Source organism: Pygocentrus nattereri, chromosome 2, assembly GCF_015220715.1.
Source record: "Pygocentrus nattereri isolate fPygNat1 chromosome 2, fPygNat1.pri, whole genome shotgun sequence".
In the NCBI taxonomy this organism is placed as follows: Eukaryota; Metazoa; Chordata; class Actinopteri; order Characiformes; family Serrasalmidae; genus Pygocentrus; species Pygocentrus nattereri.
The window spans coordinates 11022862-11041151 of record NC_051212.1 but is presented as its reverse complement, the minus strand read 5'-3'; the positions used below and the strand labels follow the sequence as shown (position 1 = coordinate 11041151).

The 18290-nt window shown below is 35.7% G+C and overlaps 1 protein-coding gene across 1 annotated transcript in view; it reads left to right on the top strand.

The window, feature by feature from the left end:
* Positions 1–15473, top strand: part of mylk4a (myosin light chain kinase family, member 4a) — a 40358-nt gene extending 24885 nt beyond the window's left edge. The window contains exons 7-14 of the mRNA XM_037546193.1: positions 8707–8816; positions 9394–9535; positions 10663–10733; positions 10857–10985; positions 12523–12675; positions 14277–14355; positions 14482–14536; positions 14644–15473. Coding sequence (XP_037402090.1) covers positions 8707–8816; positions 9394–9535; positions 10663–10733; positions 10857–10985; positions 12523–12675; positions 14277–14355; positions 14482–14535 — 738 coding nt within the window. The 3' untranslated portion in view covers position 14536; positions 14644–15473. The remainder of the gene's footprint in view (positions 1–8706; positions 8817–9393; positions 9536–10662; positions 10734–10856; positions 10986–12522; positions 12676–14276; positions 14356–14481; positions 14537–14643) is intronic.
* Positions 15474–18290: the final 2817 nt, after the last annotated feature.

The following is an 18290-nucleotide window of genomic DNA, read 5'->3' as shown; positions in this document are numbered from 1 at the left end:
ATTATAATATTACCATTACTGACCACTTTGGTAACGCATTATTATAGAGGGGCATTATAATATTACCATTACTGACCACTTTGGTAACGCATTATTATAGAGGGGCATTATAATATTACCATTACTGACCACTTTGGTAACGCATTATTATAGAGGGACATTATAATATTACCATTACTGACCACTTTGGTAACGCATTATTATAGAGGGGCATTATAATATTACCATTACTGACCACTTTGGTAACGCATTATTATAGAGGGACATTATAATATTACCATTATTGACCACTTTGGTAACGCATTATTATAGAGGGGCATTATAATATTACCATTACTGACCACTTTGGTAACGCATTATTATAGAGGGGCATTATAATATTACCATTACTGACGCACTTTGGTAACGGCCATTATTCTATAGAGGGACATTATATTATTACCATTATTGACCACTTTGGTAACGCCATTATTATAGAGGGCATTATAATATTACCATTACTGACCACTTTGGTAACGCATTATTATAGAGGGACATTATAATATTACCATTATTGACCACTTTGGTAACGCATTATTATAGAGGGACATTATAATATTACCATTACTGACCACTTTGGTAACGCATTATTATAGAGGGGCATTATAATATTACCATTACTGACCACTTGGTAAGCGCATTATTATAGAGGGGACATTATAATATTACCATTATTGACCACTTTGGTAACGCATTATTATAGAGGGACATTCTAATATTACCATTACTGACCACTTTGGTAACGCATTATTATAGAGGGGCATTATAATATTACCATTACTGACCACTTTGGTAACGCATTATTATAGAGGGGCATTATAATATTACCATTACTGACCACTTTGGTAACGCATTATTATAGAGGGGCATTATAATATTACCATTACTGACCACTTTGGTAACGCATTATTATAGAGGGACATTATAATATTACCATTACTGACCACTTTGGTAACGCATTATTATAGAGGGACATTATAATATTACCATTACTGACCACTTTGGTAACGCATTATTATAGAGGGGCATTATAATATTACCATTACTGACCACTTTGGTAACGCATTATTATAGAGGGACATTCTAATATTACCATTACTGACCACTTTGGTAACGCATTATTATAGAGGGGCATTATAATATTACCATTACTGACCACTTTGGTAACGCATTATTATAGAGGGACATTATAATATTACCATTACTGACCACTTTGGTAACGCATTATTATAGAGGGGACATATAATATTACCATTACTGACCACTTTGGTAACGCCGATATTATTATAGAGGGACATTAATAATATTACCATTACTGGACCACTTAGTGAGTAACGACATCTATCTACTAGAGGGGGCAATTATAATATTAACCATTACTGACCACTTTGGTAACGCTATTATTATAGAGGGCCATTATAATATTACCATTACTGACCACTTGGTAACGCATTATTATAGAGGGACATTATAATATTACCATTACTGACCACTTTGGTAACGCATTATTATTAGAGGGACATTATAATATTACCATTACTGACCACTTTGGTAACGCATTATTATAGAGGGGGCATTATAATATTACCATTACTGACCACTTTGGTAACGCATTATTATAGAGGGACATTATAATATTACCATTATTGACCACTTTGGTAACGCATTATATAGAGGGACATTATAATATTACCATACTGACCACTTTGGTAACGCATATTATTATAGAGGGCATTATATATTACCATTACTGACCACTTTGGTAACGCATTATTATAGAGGGACATTATAATATTACCATTATTGACCACTTTGGTAACGCATTATTATAGAGGGACATTATAATATTACCATTATTGACCACTTTGGTAACGCATTATTATAGAGGGACATTATAATATTACCATTATTGACCACTTTGGTAACGCATTATTATAGAGGGACATTATAATATTACCATTATTGACCACTTTGGTAACGCATTATTATAGAGGGACATTATAATATTACCATTATTGACCACTTTGGTAACGCATTATTATAGAGGGGCATTATAATATTACCATTACTGACCACTTTGGTAACGCATTATTATAGAGGGGCATTATAATATTACCATTACTGACCACTTTGGTAACACATTATTATAGAGGGACATTATAATATTACCATTACTGACCACTTTGGTAACGCATTATTATAGAGGGACATTATAATATTACCATTACTGACCACTTTGGTAACGCATTATTATAGAGGGACATTATAATATTACCATTACTGACCACTTTAGTAACGCATTATTATAGAGGGACATTATAATATTACCATTATTGACCACTTTGGTAACGCATTATTATAGAGGGACATTATAATATTACTATTACTGACCACTTTGGTAACGCATTATTATAGAGGGGCATTATAATATTACCATTACTGACCACTTTGGTAACGCATTATTATAGAGGGACATTCTAATATTACCATTACTGACCACTTTGGTAACGCATTATTATAGAGGGGCATTATAATATTACCATTACTGACCACTTTGGTAACGCATTATTATAGAGGGACATTATAATATTACCATTATTGACCACTTTGGTAACGCATTATTATAGAGGGACATTATAATATTACCATTACTGACCACTTTGGTAACGCATTATTATAGAGGGGCATTATAATATTACCATTACTGACCACTTTGGTAACGCATTATTATAGAGGGACATTCTAATATTACCATTACTGACCACTTTGGTAACGCATTATTATAGAGGGGCATTATAATATTACCATTACTGACCACTTTGGTAACGCATTATTATAGAGGGACATTATAATATTACCATTACTGACCACTTTGGTAACGCATTATTATAGAGGGACATTATAATATTACCATTACTGACCACTTTGGTAACGCATTATTATAGAGGGGCATTATAATATTACCATTACTGACCACTTTGGTAACGCATTATTATAGAGGGACATTATAATATTACCATTACTGACCACTTTGGTAACGCATTATTATAGAGGGACATTATAATATTACCATTACTGAGCACTTTGGTAACGCATTATTATAGAGGGGCATTATAATATTAACATTACTGACCACTTTGGTAACGCATTATTATAGAGGGACATTATAATATTACCATTACTGACCACTTTGGTAACGCATTATTATAGAGGGGCATTATAATATTACCATTACTGACCACTTTGGTAACGCATTATTATAGAGGGACATTATAATATTACCATTACTGAGGGACATTATAATATTACCATTACTGACCACTTTGGTAACGCATTATTATAGAGGGACATTATAATATTACCATTATTGACCACTTTGGTAACGCATTATTATAGAGGGACATTATAATATTACCATTACTGACCACTTTGGTAACGCATTATTATAGAGGGGCATTATAATATTACCATTACTGACCACTTTGGTAACGCATTATTATAGAGGGGCATTATAATATTACCATTACTGACCACTTTGGTAACGCATTATTATAGAGGGACATTATAATATTACCATTACTGACCACTTTGGTAACGCATTATTATAGAGGGACATTATAATATTACCAATTACTGACCACTTTGGTAAACGCATTATTATAGAGGGACATTATAATATTACCATTATTGACCACTTTGGTAACGCATTATTATAGAGGGACATTATAATATTACCATTATTGACCACTTTGGTAACGCATTATTATAGAGGGACATTATAATATTACCATACTGACCACTTTGGTAACGCATTATTATAAGAGGGGACATTCTAATATTACCATTACTGACCACTTGGTAACGCATTATTATAGAGGGGCATTATAATATTACCATTACTGACCACTTTGGTAACGCATTATTATAGAGGGGCATTATAATATTACCATTACTGACCACTTTGGTAACGCATTATTATAGAGGGGCATTATAATATTACCATTACTGACCACTTTGGTAACGCATTATTATAGAGGGACATTATAATATTACCATTACTGACCACTTTGGTAACGCATTATTATAGAGGGGCATTATAATATTACCATTACTGACCACTTTGGTAACGCATTATTATAGAGGGACATTATAATATTACCATTACTGACCACTTTGGTAACGCATTATTATAGAGGGACATTATAATATTACCATTACTGACCACTTTGGTAACGCATTATTATAAAGGGACATTCTAATATTACCATTACTGACCACTTTGGTAACGCATTATTATAGAGGGACATTATAATATTACCATTACTGACCACTTTGGTAACGCATTATTATAGAGGGACATTATAATATTACCATTACTGACCACTTTAGTAACGCATTATTATAGAGGGGCATTATAATATTACCATTACTGACCACTTTGGTAACGCATTATTATAGAGGGACATTATAATATTACCATTACTGACCACTTTGGTAACACATTATTATAGAGGGGCATTATAATATTACCTTACTGACCACTTTGGTAACGCATTATTATAGAGGGGCATTATAATATTACCATTACTGACCACTTTGGTAACGCATTATTATAGAGGGGCATTATAATATTACCATTACTGACCACTTTGGTAACGCATTATTATAGAGGGGCATTATAATATTACCATTACTGACCACTTTGGTAACGCATTATTATAGAGGGGCATTATAATATTACCATTACTGACCACTTTGGTAACGCATTATTATAGAGGGACATTATAATATTACCATTACTTGACCACTTTGGTAACGCATTATTATAGAGGGGCATTATAATATTACCATTACTGACCACTTTGGTAACGCATTATTATAGAGGGACATTATAATATTACCATTACTGACCACTTTGGTAACGCATTATTATAGAGGGGCATTATAATATTACCATTACTGACCACTTTGGTAACGCATTATTATAGAGGGGCATTATAATATTACCATTACTGACCACTTTGGTAACGCATTATTATAGAGGGTCATTATAATATTACCATTACTGACCACTTTGGTAACGCATTATTATAGAGGGGCATTATAATATTACCATTACTGACCACTTTGGTAACGCATTATTATAGAGGGGCATTATAATATTACCATTACTGACCACTTTGGTAACGCATTATTATAGAGGGGCATTATAATATTACCATTACTGACCACTTTGGTAACGCATTATTATAGAGGGGCATTATAATATTACCATTACTGACCACTTTGGTAACGCATTATTATAGAGGGGGCATTATAATATTACCATTACTGACCACTTTGGTAACGCATTATTATAGAGGGACATTATAATATTACCATTACTGACCACTTTGGTAACGCATTATTATAGAGGGACATTATAATATTACCATTACTGACCACTTTGGTAACGCATTATTATAGAGGGGCATTATAATATTACCATTACTGACCACTTTGGTAACGCATTATTATAGAGGGGCATTATAATATTACCATTACTGACCACTTTGGTAACGCATTATTATAGAGGGGCATTATAATATTACCATTACTGACCACTTTGGTAACGCATTATTATAGAGGGGACATTATAATATTACCATTACTGACCACTTTGGTAACGCATTATTATAGAGGGACATTATAATATTACCATTACTGACCACTTTGGTAACGCATTATTATAGAGGGGGCATTATAATATTACCATTACTGACCACTTTGGTAACGCATTATTATAGAGGGACATTATAATATTACCATTACTGACCACTTTGGTAACGCATTATTATAGAGGGGCATTATAATATTACCATTACTGACCACTTTGGTAACGCATTATTATAGAGGGACATTATAATATTACCATTACTGACCACTTTGGTAACGCATTATTATAGAGGGGCATTATAATATTACCATTACTGACCACTTTGGTAACGCATTATTATAGAGGGGACATTATAATATTACCATTACTGACCACTTTGGTAACGCATTATTATAGAGGGACATTATAATATTACCATTACTGACCACTTTGGTAACGCATTATTATAGAGGGACATTATAATATTACCATTACTGACCACTTTGGTAACGCATTATTATAGAGGGACATTATAATATTACCATTACTGACCACTTTGGTAACGCATTATTATAGAGGGACATTATAATATTACCATTACTGACCACTTTGGTAACGCATTATTATAGAGGGGCATTATAATATTACCATTACTGACCACTTTGGTAACGCATTATTATAGAGGGGCATTATAATATTACCATTACTGACCACTTTGGTAACACATTATTATAGAGGGACATTATAATATTACCATTACTGACCACTTTGGTAACGCATTATTATAGAGGGGCATTATAATATTACCATTACTGACCACTTTGGTAACGCATTATTATAGAGGGGCATTATAATATTACCATTACTGACCACTTTGGTAACGCATTATTATAGAGGGACATTATAATATTACCATTACTGACCACTTTAGTAACGCATTATTATAGAGGGGCATTATAATATTACCATTACTGACCACTTTAGTAACGCATTATTATAGAGGGACATTATAATATTACCATTACTGACCACTTTAGTAACGCATTATTATAGAGGGGCATTATAATATTACCATTACTGACCACTTTGGTAACGCATTATTATAGAGGGGCATTATAATATTACCATTACTGACCACTTTGGTAACGCATTATTATAGAGGGACATTATAATATTACCATTATTGACCACTTTGGTAACGCATTATTATAGAGGGACATTATAATATTACCATTATTGACCACTTTGGTAACGCATTATTATAGAGGGACATTATAATATTACCATTATTGACCACTTTGGTAACGCATTATTATAGAGGGACATTATAATATTACCATTATTGACCACTTTGGTAACGCATTATTATAGAGGGGCATTATAATATTACCATTACTGACCACTTTGGTAACGCATTATTATAGAGGGGCATTATAATATTACCATTACTGACCACTTTGGTAACGCATTATTATAAAGGGACATTCTAATATTACCATTACTGACCACTTTGGTAACGCATTATTATAGAGGGACATTATAATATTACCATTACTGACCACTTTGGTAACGCATTATTATAGAGGGGCATTATAATATTACTATTATTGACCACTTTGGTAACGCATTATTATAGAGGGACATTATAATATTACCATTACTGACCACTTTGGTAACGCATTATTATAGAGGGACATTATAATATTACCATTATTGACCACTTTGGTAACGCATTATTATAAAGGGACATTCTAATATTACCATTACTGACCACTTTGGTAACGCATTATTATAGAGGGACATTATAATATTACCATTACTGACCACTTTGGTAACGCATTATTATAGAGGGGCATTATAATATTACTATTATTGACCACTTTGGTAACGCATTATTATAGAGGGGCATTATAATATTACCATTACTGACCACTTTGGTAACGCATTATTATAGAGGGACATTATAATATTACCATTATTGACCACTTTGGTAACGCATTATTATAGAGGGACATTATAATATTACCATTACTGACCACTTTGGTAACACATTATTATAGAGGGACATTATAATATTACCATTATTGACCACTTTGGTAACGCATTATTATAGAGGGACATTATAATATTACCATTACTGACCACTTTGGTAACGCATTATTATAAAGGGACATTCTAATATTACCATTACTGACCACTTTGGTAACGCATTATTATAGAGGGGCATTATAATATTACCATTACTGACCACTTTGGTAACACATTATTATAGAGGGGCATTATAATATTACCATTACTGACCACTTTGGTAACGCATTATTATAGAGGGGCATTATAATATTACTTTGGTAACACTTGTATCAAGGGACATTATAATATCGTTATGGGTCACATTTCAGTATTCAAGGACATTATAATATTGTTATTGATAATTTTGGTAGCACTTCATTATTGAGCGACAATAATATTATTATTGAATAGTTTGATAACTCCAGCACAGGGGGATATTCTAATACTCCATGCATGCCATATGTTTAAATAAAGCCTATAATCAGTAGAACACCTTCAGTACAATATATAAGTCCTCATATTACACAGTGTATTTTTCATATTAGAAGGTCATCTTGCCTTTATGTAAAGCTAAATAGTGATTTATTATTGGAAATTGATATAAATCATAAGAAAATGAGCACGTTGTGCACTCAGTGCTTATATAAAGGTTGTGAAAAAGATTATGGCGTGTAATACACAAGTAAAAGTTCTATAGAAAATGTTTGAGTTTGAGTTATTGCTTACTAAAGTGATGATGAGCAGCATCATTACCAGCTACTGGCTTTTAAAGGCTTAATTAGAGCATTCCTAGTGCATTACAATGACCCCTTATACTGTATTACTGTGTTACTGAATTTTCTATTGAATATCATCACTAAATCTTATAACTTCTAGTTTTATAGTGTCAGAAACCTACGAAATGTGGCAGGTTCGCTAGTTTCTTTGAATGTTTTAACACTGAGTGTGATGTGTTCTGATAGGAGGTGGTAAAGAACGAGATTCAGGTGATGAACCAGCTGGACCACGCCAACCTGATCCAGCTGTACGCCGCCTACGAATCCCGGAACGATATCATCCTCGTCCTTGAATAGTATGTAATCCATGGATTTGTTTTTACAACTGTGAGACTATATTTGAGAGTGAGAACAGGGTGAAAAGACAGCGCACTCATCTCTTGTTTCCATGAAAGACCTTTCTGGAATCTTAGATTGTATCCTGGCCTGATTGGAACAAAAGCACGACCCAGTGGTGACCTCTAGTGGACACTGTTGAATGTGTCTCATGCAACTGTTTTACTCGTTTGCTTTTCTCTTTTATTGTGGCTATTTTTATTGATGTAATCAGCTGTCTGAGAGTTATGCTATTCTTTAGCACTGTTTTGACAATGTAGACCAATTTGCATTCAGTGTCTCTATGTTTGAATATACAATAAAAATAGCTGGTCATGAAAAAGGTAATATGCATTATAACTGTAGAATTTATGTATAGCTTTTATAGTGTATGTTTATATTGTAAATACAGTGTAGTATTTATATTGTTTATTGTTCTTTTCATTTAACAAGTAGCTCAGGTCAGCACATTATAAATGATCATAAATGATGTACAGTAACAATTGCATAGTCTGCTGAAGGGATGCTCTCTTTGTCTGACCCTCTGTACTCTGGCAGTGTGGACGGTGGGGAGCTTTTCGACAGAATCATCGACGAGAACTATAAGCTGACAGAACTGGACACAGTCATGTTCATCAGAGAGATCTGCGAGGGTCTGCGCTACATGCACAAAATGTACATCCTCCATCTGGACCTGAAGGTACCATAAGCCCCGAAATCCTCAGTATATAGCGATAGGCAAACGTTTGAGCACCTCACTTTGACCAGTTTGCATGTTTTGTTGATTTTCTAAGTGAAATTAAGAGAAAACATCCTTTACAAAGAACAGACTTCAGCACATTTTAATGCATAATAAAAAAAAGTGAGGGCAAAATTTATGGCACATTGAATGTTTATGTTTTTCTTCTTCAGAGATACTGAAGAAACTGTTCATATGTGCAATAACAACAATTGTGTGTGCAATAACTCAAGAGGGACACTAACTTAATTTAAATAATTGTAATTGCTCTATACCTGATGTTTCATATTACTATCAAAATCACCGCCACCTTACTATATTCTTGAGTACTTAAATCTGGTGTACTGTAAATTTCTCTATATTGTCTTAAATTATTAGTAAAGTGTTTATTTTTACATAAATGGCTGCAACTGTAACAACTGCAATTTCCCCCTGGGATCAATAAAGGAATCTGAATCTGAATCTGAATCTGAATGTGTGGGGCAGTCATGGGCTGGAGGTTAGGGAACCAGCCTCATGACCGGAAGGTCGCCGGTTCGATCCCCAGAGCCGACAGTCCATGACTGAGGTGTCCTTGAGCAAGACACCTAACCCCTAATTGCTCCCTGGGCGCTGTGAATTGGGCTGCCCACCGCTCTGGGCAAGTGTGCTCACTGCCCCCTAGTGTGTGTGTGCTCACTTCATGGATGGGTTAAATGTGGAGGTGAAATTTCCCCGTTGTGGGACTAATAAGGGTCAATTAACCTTAATAAAAATAATGCAATAAATCGAAATTGTGTGCAAAAATTTTGAATTCAAGTTCCTAGTTGGGAATGTGTGAAGTTAATTTGTACTATAACTGGGGGTGTTTAAACTTTTGCGCACATCTATACGATCTTATTAATACTTATATATGTGAAGTGTGCTCTTACTTTATTTTTGCTCTCACTTTATTTTTGATTACATTCTATCAGACAACTATATTTACACTATCAAATCAAAATACAAGTGAAGATGCACTCAATCTTGAAAACAGTGACTCAAGAGTTCAGTACTATTATAATGGCTCTAATAAGCACTTTATAATTTCTTTCTTCATGTCTCTCCAGCCAGAGAATATCCTTTGTGTTAGCAGACTGACAAACAAAGTCAAGATCATTGACTTTGGACTCGCAAGGAAGTATGTGTTCAACTTTTTATCTGTCACATTACCATAACGTCCTATTAGGTATCATAACTCTTGATAAAAGACAAATGATTTTTTGGAGCTCATAATTATTCCATGTTCTGTTTTCTTGTACAGGTACAAGCCGAAGGAGAAGTTACGGGTGAATTTTGGCACTCCAGAGTTTCTCGCCCCAGAAGTGATCAACTACGACTTTGTGTCCTTCAACACGGACATGTGGAGCCTTGGAGTGATCGCCTACATGCTGTAAGGGTTTCCGCACACATCACTACGGTCCCTATCTCTGTTTTTCTTCTGTGCGCTTTGATAACGTGGGTCATTTTTCATTTTGAAGGGAAATGGTGTGCCACAGCATGTCTGCGTATTCATTGTTCTACTCCTAAATCAGCCAACAGATGTTATGATAATTATGATTTTTTTTCTGTCAGCAGTTACGTAATAATGAAGCGATTTTAAAAATGAAGTGAAATACCATCCTGAATGTAACATTAGCAAATTTCTACATACTATGACACTGAAAAGACTGAAGTGGCAGTGGACTGTATTTTAGAGAAGCTCAGATTTGAGTCATTTTGTCAATGGTGTTACCATCAGTGGTCTTACTGTCAGTGGTCTTACTGTCAGTGGTGTTACTGTCAGAGGTGTTACCATCAGTGGTGTTACCATTAGTGGTCTTACTGTCTGTGGTGTTACCGTCAGTGGTGTTACTGTCAGTGGTCTTATTGTCAGTGGTGTTACTGTCAGTGGTGTTACCATTAGTGGTCTTACTGTCAGTGGTCTTACCGTCAGTGGTCTTACTGTCAGTGGTCTTACTGTCAGTGGTGTTACTGCCAGTGGTGTTACCATTAGTGGTCTTACTGTCAGTGGTGTTACTGTCAGAGGTGTTACCATCAGTGGTGTTACCATTAGTTGTCTTACTGTCTGTGGTGTTACCGTCAGTGGTCTTACTGTCAGTGGTGTTACTGTCAGTGGTGTTACCATCAGTGGTGTTACCTCACCGATGTTCAATATTACAATCTCTTTTACGCTTGAATTATACATTCATGCCTGGTTTGTGACCACAGTGGTAGAATGACATATATATATATATATATAAACACATTACAGCTCTAAAATCATGAAATTAGGCTAGAACACTATAAGAACAAGCTGTTTTTCTGTTCCCTTGCTTGATATTTTTCTGTTAAATCTGCTGATTGTTAACTGATTAAATGCCTAATTCATCTGGAACAGCTCTAATTCCTCTTTGATGTATAATGACTGAGCTAAAATCCATTCAGAACAAAAGTACCAAATGGAATATGGTGTCACTTGCAGCAGCAGAGAGCTATGATTTAAAAGAAAAATGTCCTGCATATGGATGGGGTGGCATTGGTTTAATTATAATATTGTTAAAGTACACACTGAAATAATGTCACCACAGGTATTATACTGATAACTGAGACTCTTGAATTGCTTTATAGCACTAAAATCAACTATAACCAAGATAAATTCATGTCTGAGTAAATTTGTTGTTCTAAAATATCTGAAATACTTAGCAGGGCGGATATAGGAGTAGAGCTGTTTATTCCACTGTGATGTTTTAAAAAGTCTATAATTGTAATTTTTAATTGTTTGAATTTCATTGGGATTTATATCATTACACAGCATTAAAACCAGCAACCATCCCTTCCCTAGTTATGGCAAGTTATGGATGTTCAGATCCAGATAAGATAGGATATTTGAAGCACCACTGGTTGAAACAGCATCACTTAAGCTTTAAACTTTGGATTATCTTTAACAGCCTGAGTGGTCTGTCACCTTTCCTTGGTGACGATGACAACGAGACGCTGAACAACATCTTGTCCTGCCAGTGGAACTTTGAGGAAGACGAGTTCTTGGGAATCTCAGACGAAGCCAAGGACTTCATCTCCAAACTGCTTGTCTTCAATAAAAGGTGTCTGTCTTAGGGATGCATGTCTACAGGCCTACAGAGAAGGCGTAATGATTTCTGGGATCTAAAAAATACATTTTTTGTTAGATTTTATTTCATAGAATCATCATGTTTGTTCTAACTCTACAAGCATTTTGCTCTTAATTCATTGTTCAGTTTTGAATGGAAAGAAAAGGGTTACATTCTTGAAGTGGCCAAAGGAAAATGATCCAGTAAGGATCTTTTCCCCTCAAAGTGTTTAGGTAGATACAGCCAAGCAAGCTGTCCCATTGGTTAAGCCTTCAGGAGCTGAACTAATGCCATATGCATTAAACTAACAACCAAACTAACAGAGCAACCAACCAGTTGCTCTGATTTACAATAAATGGGACCAATTTTGTGAGTAAAAACATGACTCTAGGCCTTCTGGAAGTTCTAGACACATCACTTACTGTGAGAACGAGTGGTAGCCTGACCAGGTTTCAGTCAGATTATTGAACATCAGGGCTCTCTACTGAAAGAGCCACTGAAAGATGTTTTCCACAAACTTCAACTGTCCACTTTAATCTAGAACGGCCAAAATATGTTGATGTGAATCAGCACATTTTCTTAGTGGTGTTTTTTTTCCCTAGTTTTTTGTCATTTATGTATAGAACTGATGGCCCACCTCTAATAGTCATGATTTACCAATGGAAATGTAATTATTATTGGCACAGTATTAGGGTTATAGCCAATAACTGACTAGAAGTTAAGAGCGAAGTTATGTTAATAAGTTTAATAATAACATTTAATAATAATAAGTAATTATAAATTATCAGCCACTGCTATCAAACCAGAAATAACAATGAATGCAATTTATTTTTGCTTTAATCATCCATCTGTCCGTCCTTCCATCCATCCATCCATCCATTCATCCATCCATCCATCCATCCATCCATCTATCCATCCATCCATGCCTACACCCATCCATCCATTCTTCCAACCATCCATTCATTCTTCTCTCCATCCATACATCCATCCATCCATTCCTACACCCATCCATCCATCCATCCATCCATCCATCCATCCATCCATCCATCCATCCATCCATCCATCCATCCATCCATTCTTCTCTTCTTCCATCCATCCATTCCTTCACCCATCCATCCATCCATCCATCCATCCATCCATTCATCCATCTATCCATCCATCCATGCCTACACCCATCCATCCATTCTTCCAACCATCCATTCATTCTTCTCTCCATCCATACATCCATCCATCCATTCCTACACCCATCCATCCATCCATCCATCCATCCATCCATCCATCCATTCTTCTCTTCTTCCATCCATCCATTCCTTCACCCATCCATCCATCCATCCATCCATCCATCCATCCATCCATCCATCCATCCCTTCCTACACCCATCCATCCATTCATTCTTCTCTCCATCCATGCATCCATCCATTGATCCATCCATCTATTCTTACACCCTTCCATCCATCCATCCATCCATCCATCCATCCATCCATCCATCCATCCATCCATCCATCCCTTAGTTCTTTCCTACCTTGTTTGTTCATAATGATGTGTGTGTGTGTGTGTGTGTGTGTGTGTGTGTGTGTGTGTGTGTGTGTTTTCAGCTGGAGAATAGGTGCAGGCGAAGCTGTGAAGCACCCCTGGCTTTCAGACCCAGAGCTCCACCATCGCCTGCATGAGAAGGTACAGCTTGCTTCTAACATTTACACATACAGTGGAGAAAGTACAGCCAGGTCTTAGCATTCATACACACAGTGGAGGAGAACTCTCCTATGCTAACCTTAAACGACTCTTCTGTTTACATTGCAGAGGAACATGTGCCAATCACGTAGAAATTCGTGTGTGCCCCCCCCAGAGAGCTAATGTAAGTCTGTCACCCACCACAGAGCATCCAGCTCATTCATTTAGAAAGTGGCAGCCTCTACAGAGCTACATCATGGGATTAACTGCTTTCATTCTGCCTCCTTGTAGGTCTTTCTAGAAACCTGCTGGCCTGCTTTGACTCTGCCAGTTGAGGCCATCTGGACCAAGCCTGCTGTGCCATCAGTTACTGGACATTACTTGTATACATTTACCTACCTGTTAGCCTGCTCTGTCTGGATCACGTCTCGCACAGTTTTGCCATTCTGGTAATTGCAGTCACATTTTGTGCACGTTCAGCTGCTTTTTAAAAGTGCTGCTTATATTTGAGAGTTAATATATAAACAAAAACATTAGTATTATTGTTTAGGATATCACTTATGAATTTGGCATGAAAAGATCACAAGCAGGTGGGTCGTGGAACAAAATGACTCACAGCCCAATGCCCAAGTACTTGGACAGACTTTTGTAAAAATGATTTAACAGTTAAACTAATAACCAACTAAATTGTCTCCTTATAGCAGCGGCCCTTAAAGGGACACTCTGGCCAAAATGGAGCCATTGCTCGGCCTGCTGTAAATATGCCTACTTACAGCAGCGCCGCAGTAGTCTCTGAGTGAGCTTTCTCGGTTTAAGATGAGGAAAGCCCCCTTCTGATGATGCATCTTGAAGGTGAACATTCGAAAGACTACAAGTTGTTTGAAATGAATTATTCATTTGACACTAAATAAACAATTGACGGCTGAACTGATGGAAGTCACTGCTACGTCAGAAATGCTACCCAACAACAGAGATGCATTTCTCAGACTTTACATTATTGGCGAGCAGCCAGGATGTATTGAGGGCAGTGCATGCTGGTTATTGTAGTGAGAGGCCATTGATGGATAAAAATAATACAAAATTACGGATTCCGTTAAAACCATGAGGCTGAGGGATGCAATGATGTGCTAAACATATCAATTCAAATCAAATCCAATTTATTTGTAGCGCTTTTTACACCTGATGATGTCACAAAGCAGCTTCACAGAATTCCAGAAAAGACCGTTTTAACAAGAATGTAAAGACCCCCCTGGTGGGCAAGCCAGGGGCGACGGTGGCAAGGAAAAAACTCCCTCAGAGCTGAGGAAGAAACCTTGGGAGGAACCAGGCTCACCAGGGGGGACCCATCCTCCTCATATTACATATTACATAACAAATACCAAATACCAAATACCAAATTAAATGCTAGTTTTAGGCCCGAATGCTGTTGTTAAGTTGTTAAATTCAGAGTACAGTGCAATTTATACAAACCTGTATTAGTCAAACGTATTGATACTTTATGAAATTGCACTGAATATGAAATAAGTTGTGACTGAAACGACCAGATGGCATCATTTTGATCTGCATCTTTGACCTTGGATAGACTGTCTATCTTTGCAGCAGGATGAGTTTGTTGTTGTAGAAGTGTTGAATTGTGTTGTGCGATGCTCAGTATTACCTGCATAGTTATGTACGTTATGCCAAGTTTGAGCTCCTTGTGAAATGTAAGATGAACTTATGAGAAAAGACTGACAAAGAATGTTATGACAGAATTTTATATAGTTCACTGACACAAACATTACAGTAGAATTCAATGTCACCCACTATAGATGGGTAGCTAATTACATGTACATAATGCAGTTATAACATAGCTCAGAAGTTAGAGGTATTTTAGTGAAGCATGATCCGTTGCAGTGTTTCTGTACATGCATATTATTTGGTTTCCTCTAACGTTGCAATCTAGAACCCAATTTTGCGAGCTATATTTGTTTTTAAATCGTCGGTTCTGTGTTATTCGTCCAAAGAGGTAGATTTACGAGCCTCTCGACTGTGAGTACTGTAACGGTTGATTTTACCAAGATTGACTCATGCATTAAGTCTAATAGAGGTGTAATCATCACAGGCATAAGTAGGGTCAATTGATATGAGCTGGAAGGATGCCAAACTCTGTTGTATTGCCCTTCACAGTGAATTACACAGTACAGTGCAAAAGTCAGAGACCACCCTTCATTTGAATTCATTTCTAGGCAGGATGACCATGAAGCACAAGAAAACATATTTGCCTATATTTCCCACCTCCAGAGTTCAGTCTTAGAAGCTGGTTTTACAGTTTTGCTGCTCACAATTCAAGTAATCCCATAAGCACCTGGTGAGGTTGAGATCTGGACTCTGAAGTGGTCAGTCTGTAGCTCTGAGAACACCGGCATTTTAGCTTGATAGGATGGACAGCATCTCCTTTGGATGGTTTCAGATCTGAAGCAACTTGATTTTATCTTCTCTCTTAAAGAGGAAAGCTTTAAGTGCTGTTTCTCTGATGGGGGCAGTTTCGGTGGTCTGCCAGGTTATGCAGGTTGTTGTTAGGAGTCCCATTTTCTGTAATGTTTACAACATTTTTTTGAACCTGAGAAAAGGTTGAGAATCTCCTGCGTTTTGTTTTTATTTTAAACTTGTTTTCCTTTGAGGTTCTCCTTTCTACCTACAAATCTTAGAATCTTCTAACATCTAATCCCAACAGGAATATCTCCTCAAAACCGAACGACTCATGTTTATGAACCTTTCTGTTTGGGAATTTATGGAAGGGTGGTCTCTGACTTTTGCACGTATCTGCCACTGTACAGTTTGCAGTTTCAAAAAAAAAACAAGAATAAGAAACATAAATATGGGAACTAATGATGCACATAAAGCTACGTTAATATATTTTTTGAATGTAGAGGGTTTAACTGGGTGTGTTCACCTATTATGCTGCATTCTGTGCACTTTATTATTGTATCATACCAAACGAATGGTCAGACTGAAAAAGCCAGTACACTTTTAGAGCATTTATGTTTTGTATGCGAGTAGTCCTGTACTCTTTCCATATTGTATATGTGTGAATGAATAGACGGAGAGAAAGAAACTCTTTTTACGACACATTAAAGTAATTTAAGTCTTATCTTGCTTTGCTTTTTTGTCTTGTTTGATAAACAGAGTGGACTGAGTTGCACAAGCTGCTGACTGATGATTTCATGTTTTTTGTTGTCTTATGAAACTGAACTAAGAAGCAAGTTAATACTACCAACTACTTACCTTTATTTGGATTATGATGGTGTATGATATATATAGTTTAAACTTTTTTATATTGAAGGGGAATTTGGCATAAGACAGTCAGTAAGAACAGTGAACAAATCTATCCATCCATCCATCCATCCATCCATCCATCCATCCATCCATCCATCTATCTATCTATCTATCTATCTATCTATCTATCTATCTATCTATCTATCTATCTATCTATCTATATATAGACTCACTATTTAATCAAAAGTGATTTATACACTTTATTAACATGTTTTTATTTTATTTATATTTAATGGCACTTTCATTTTCCAAAGTTATATATATATATATATATATATATATATATATATATCCTTCAATAAAGCTGATTTAGTGAATATACTGAATGTAAACAAAACCTAACGTTTAAATTAAAATATGTCATGATGAACTATTATTTGTATGAAAGCATGAGCTGTCAAATTATTTATTCTGATCTAAGTCAGTATTTGACGATATTTGGGAATTGTAAATAATGACTCAAAACCACTGCCTGTAAATAAAAACTCATTGAAATGAATATAAAAGCAGCCATGCAGGCATTCAGTAGAAAGAGATCAGCAGTTCTCATTAGTGAAAGTCATTCTTTAAGCCAAGTGACTGGCCTGTTAAATGTTTGGTAAATTCACTTAAGACTACTTTCC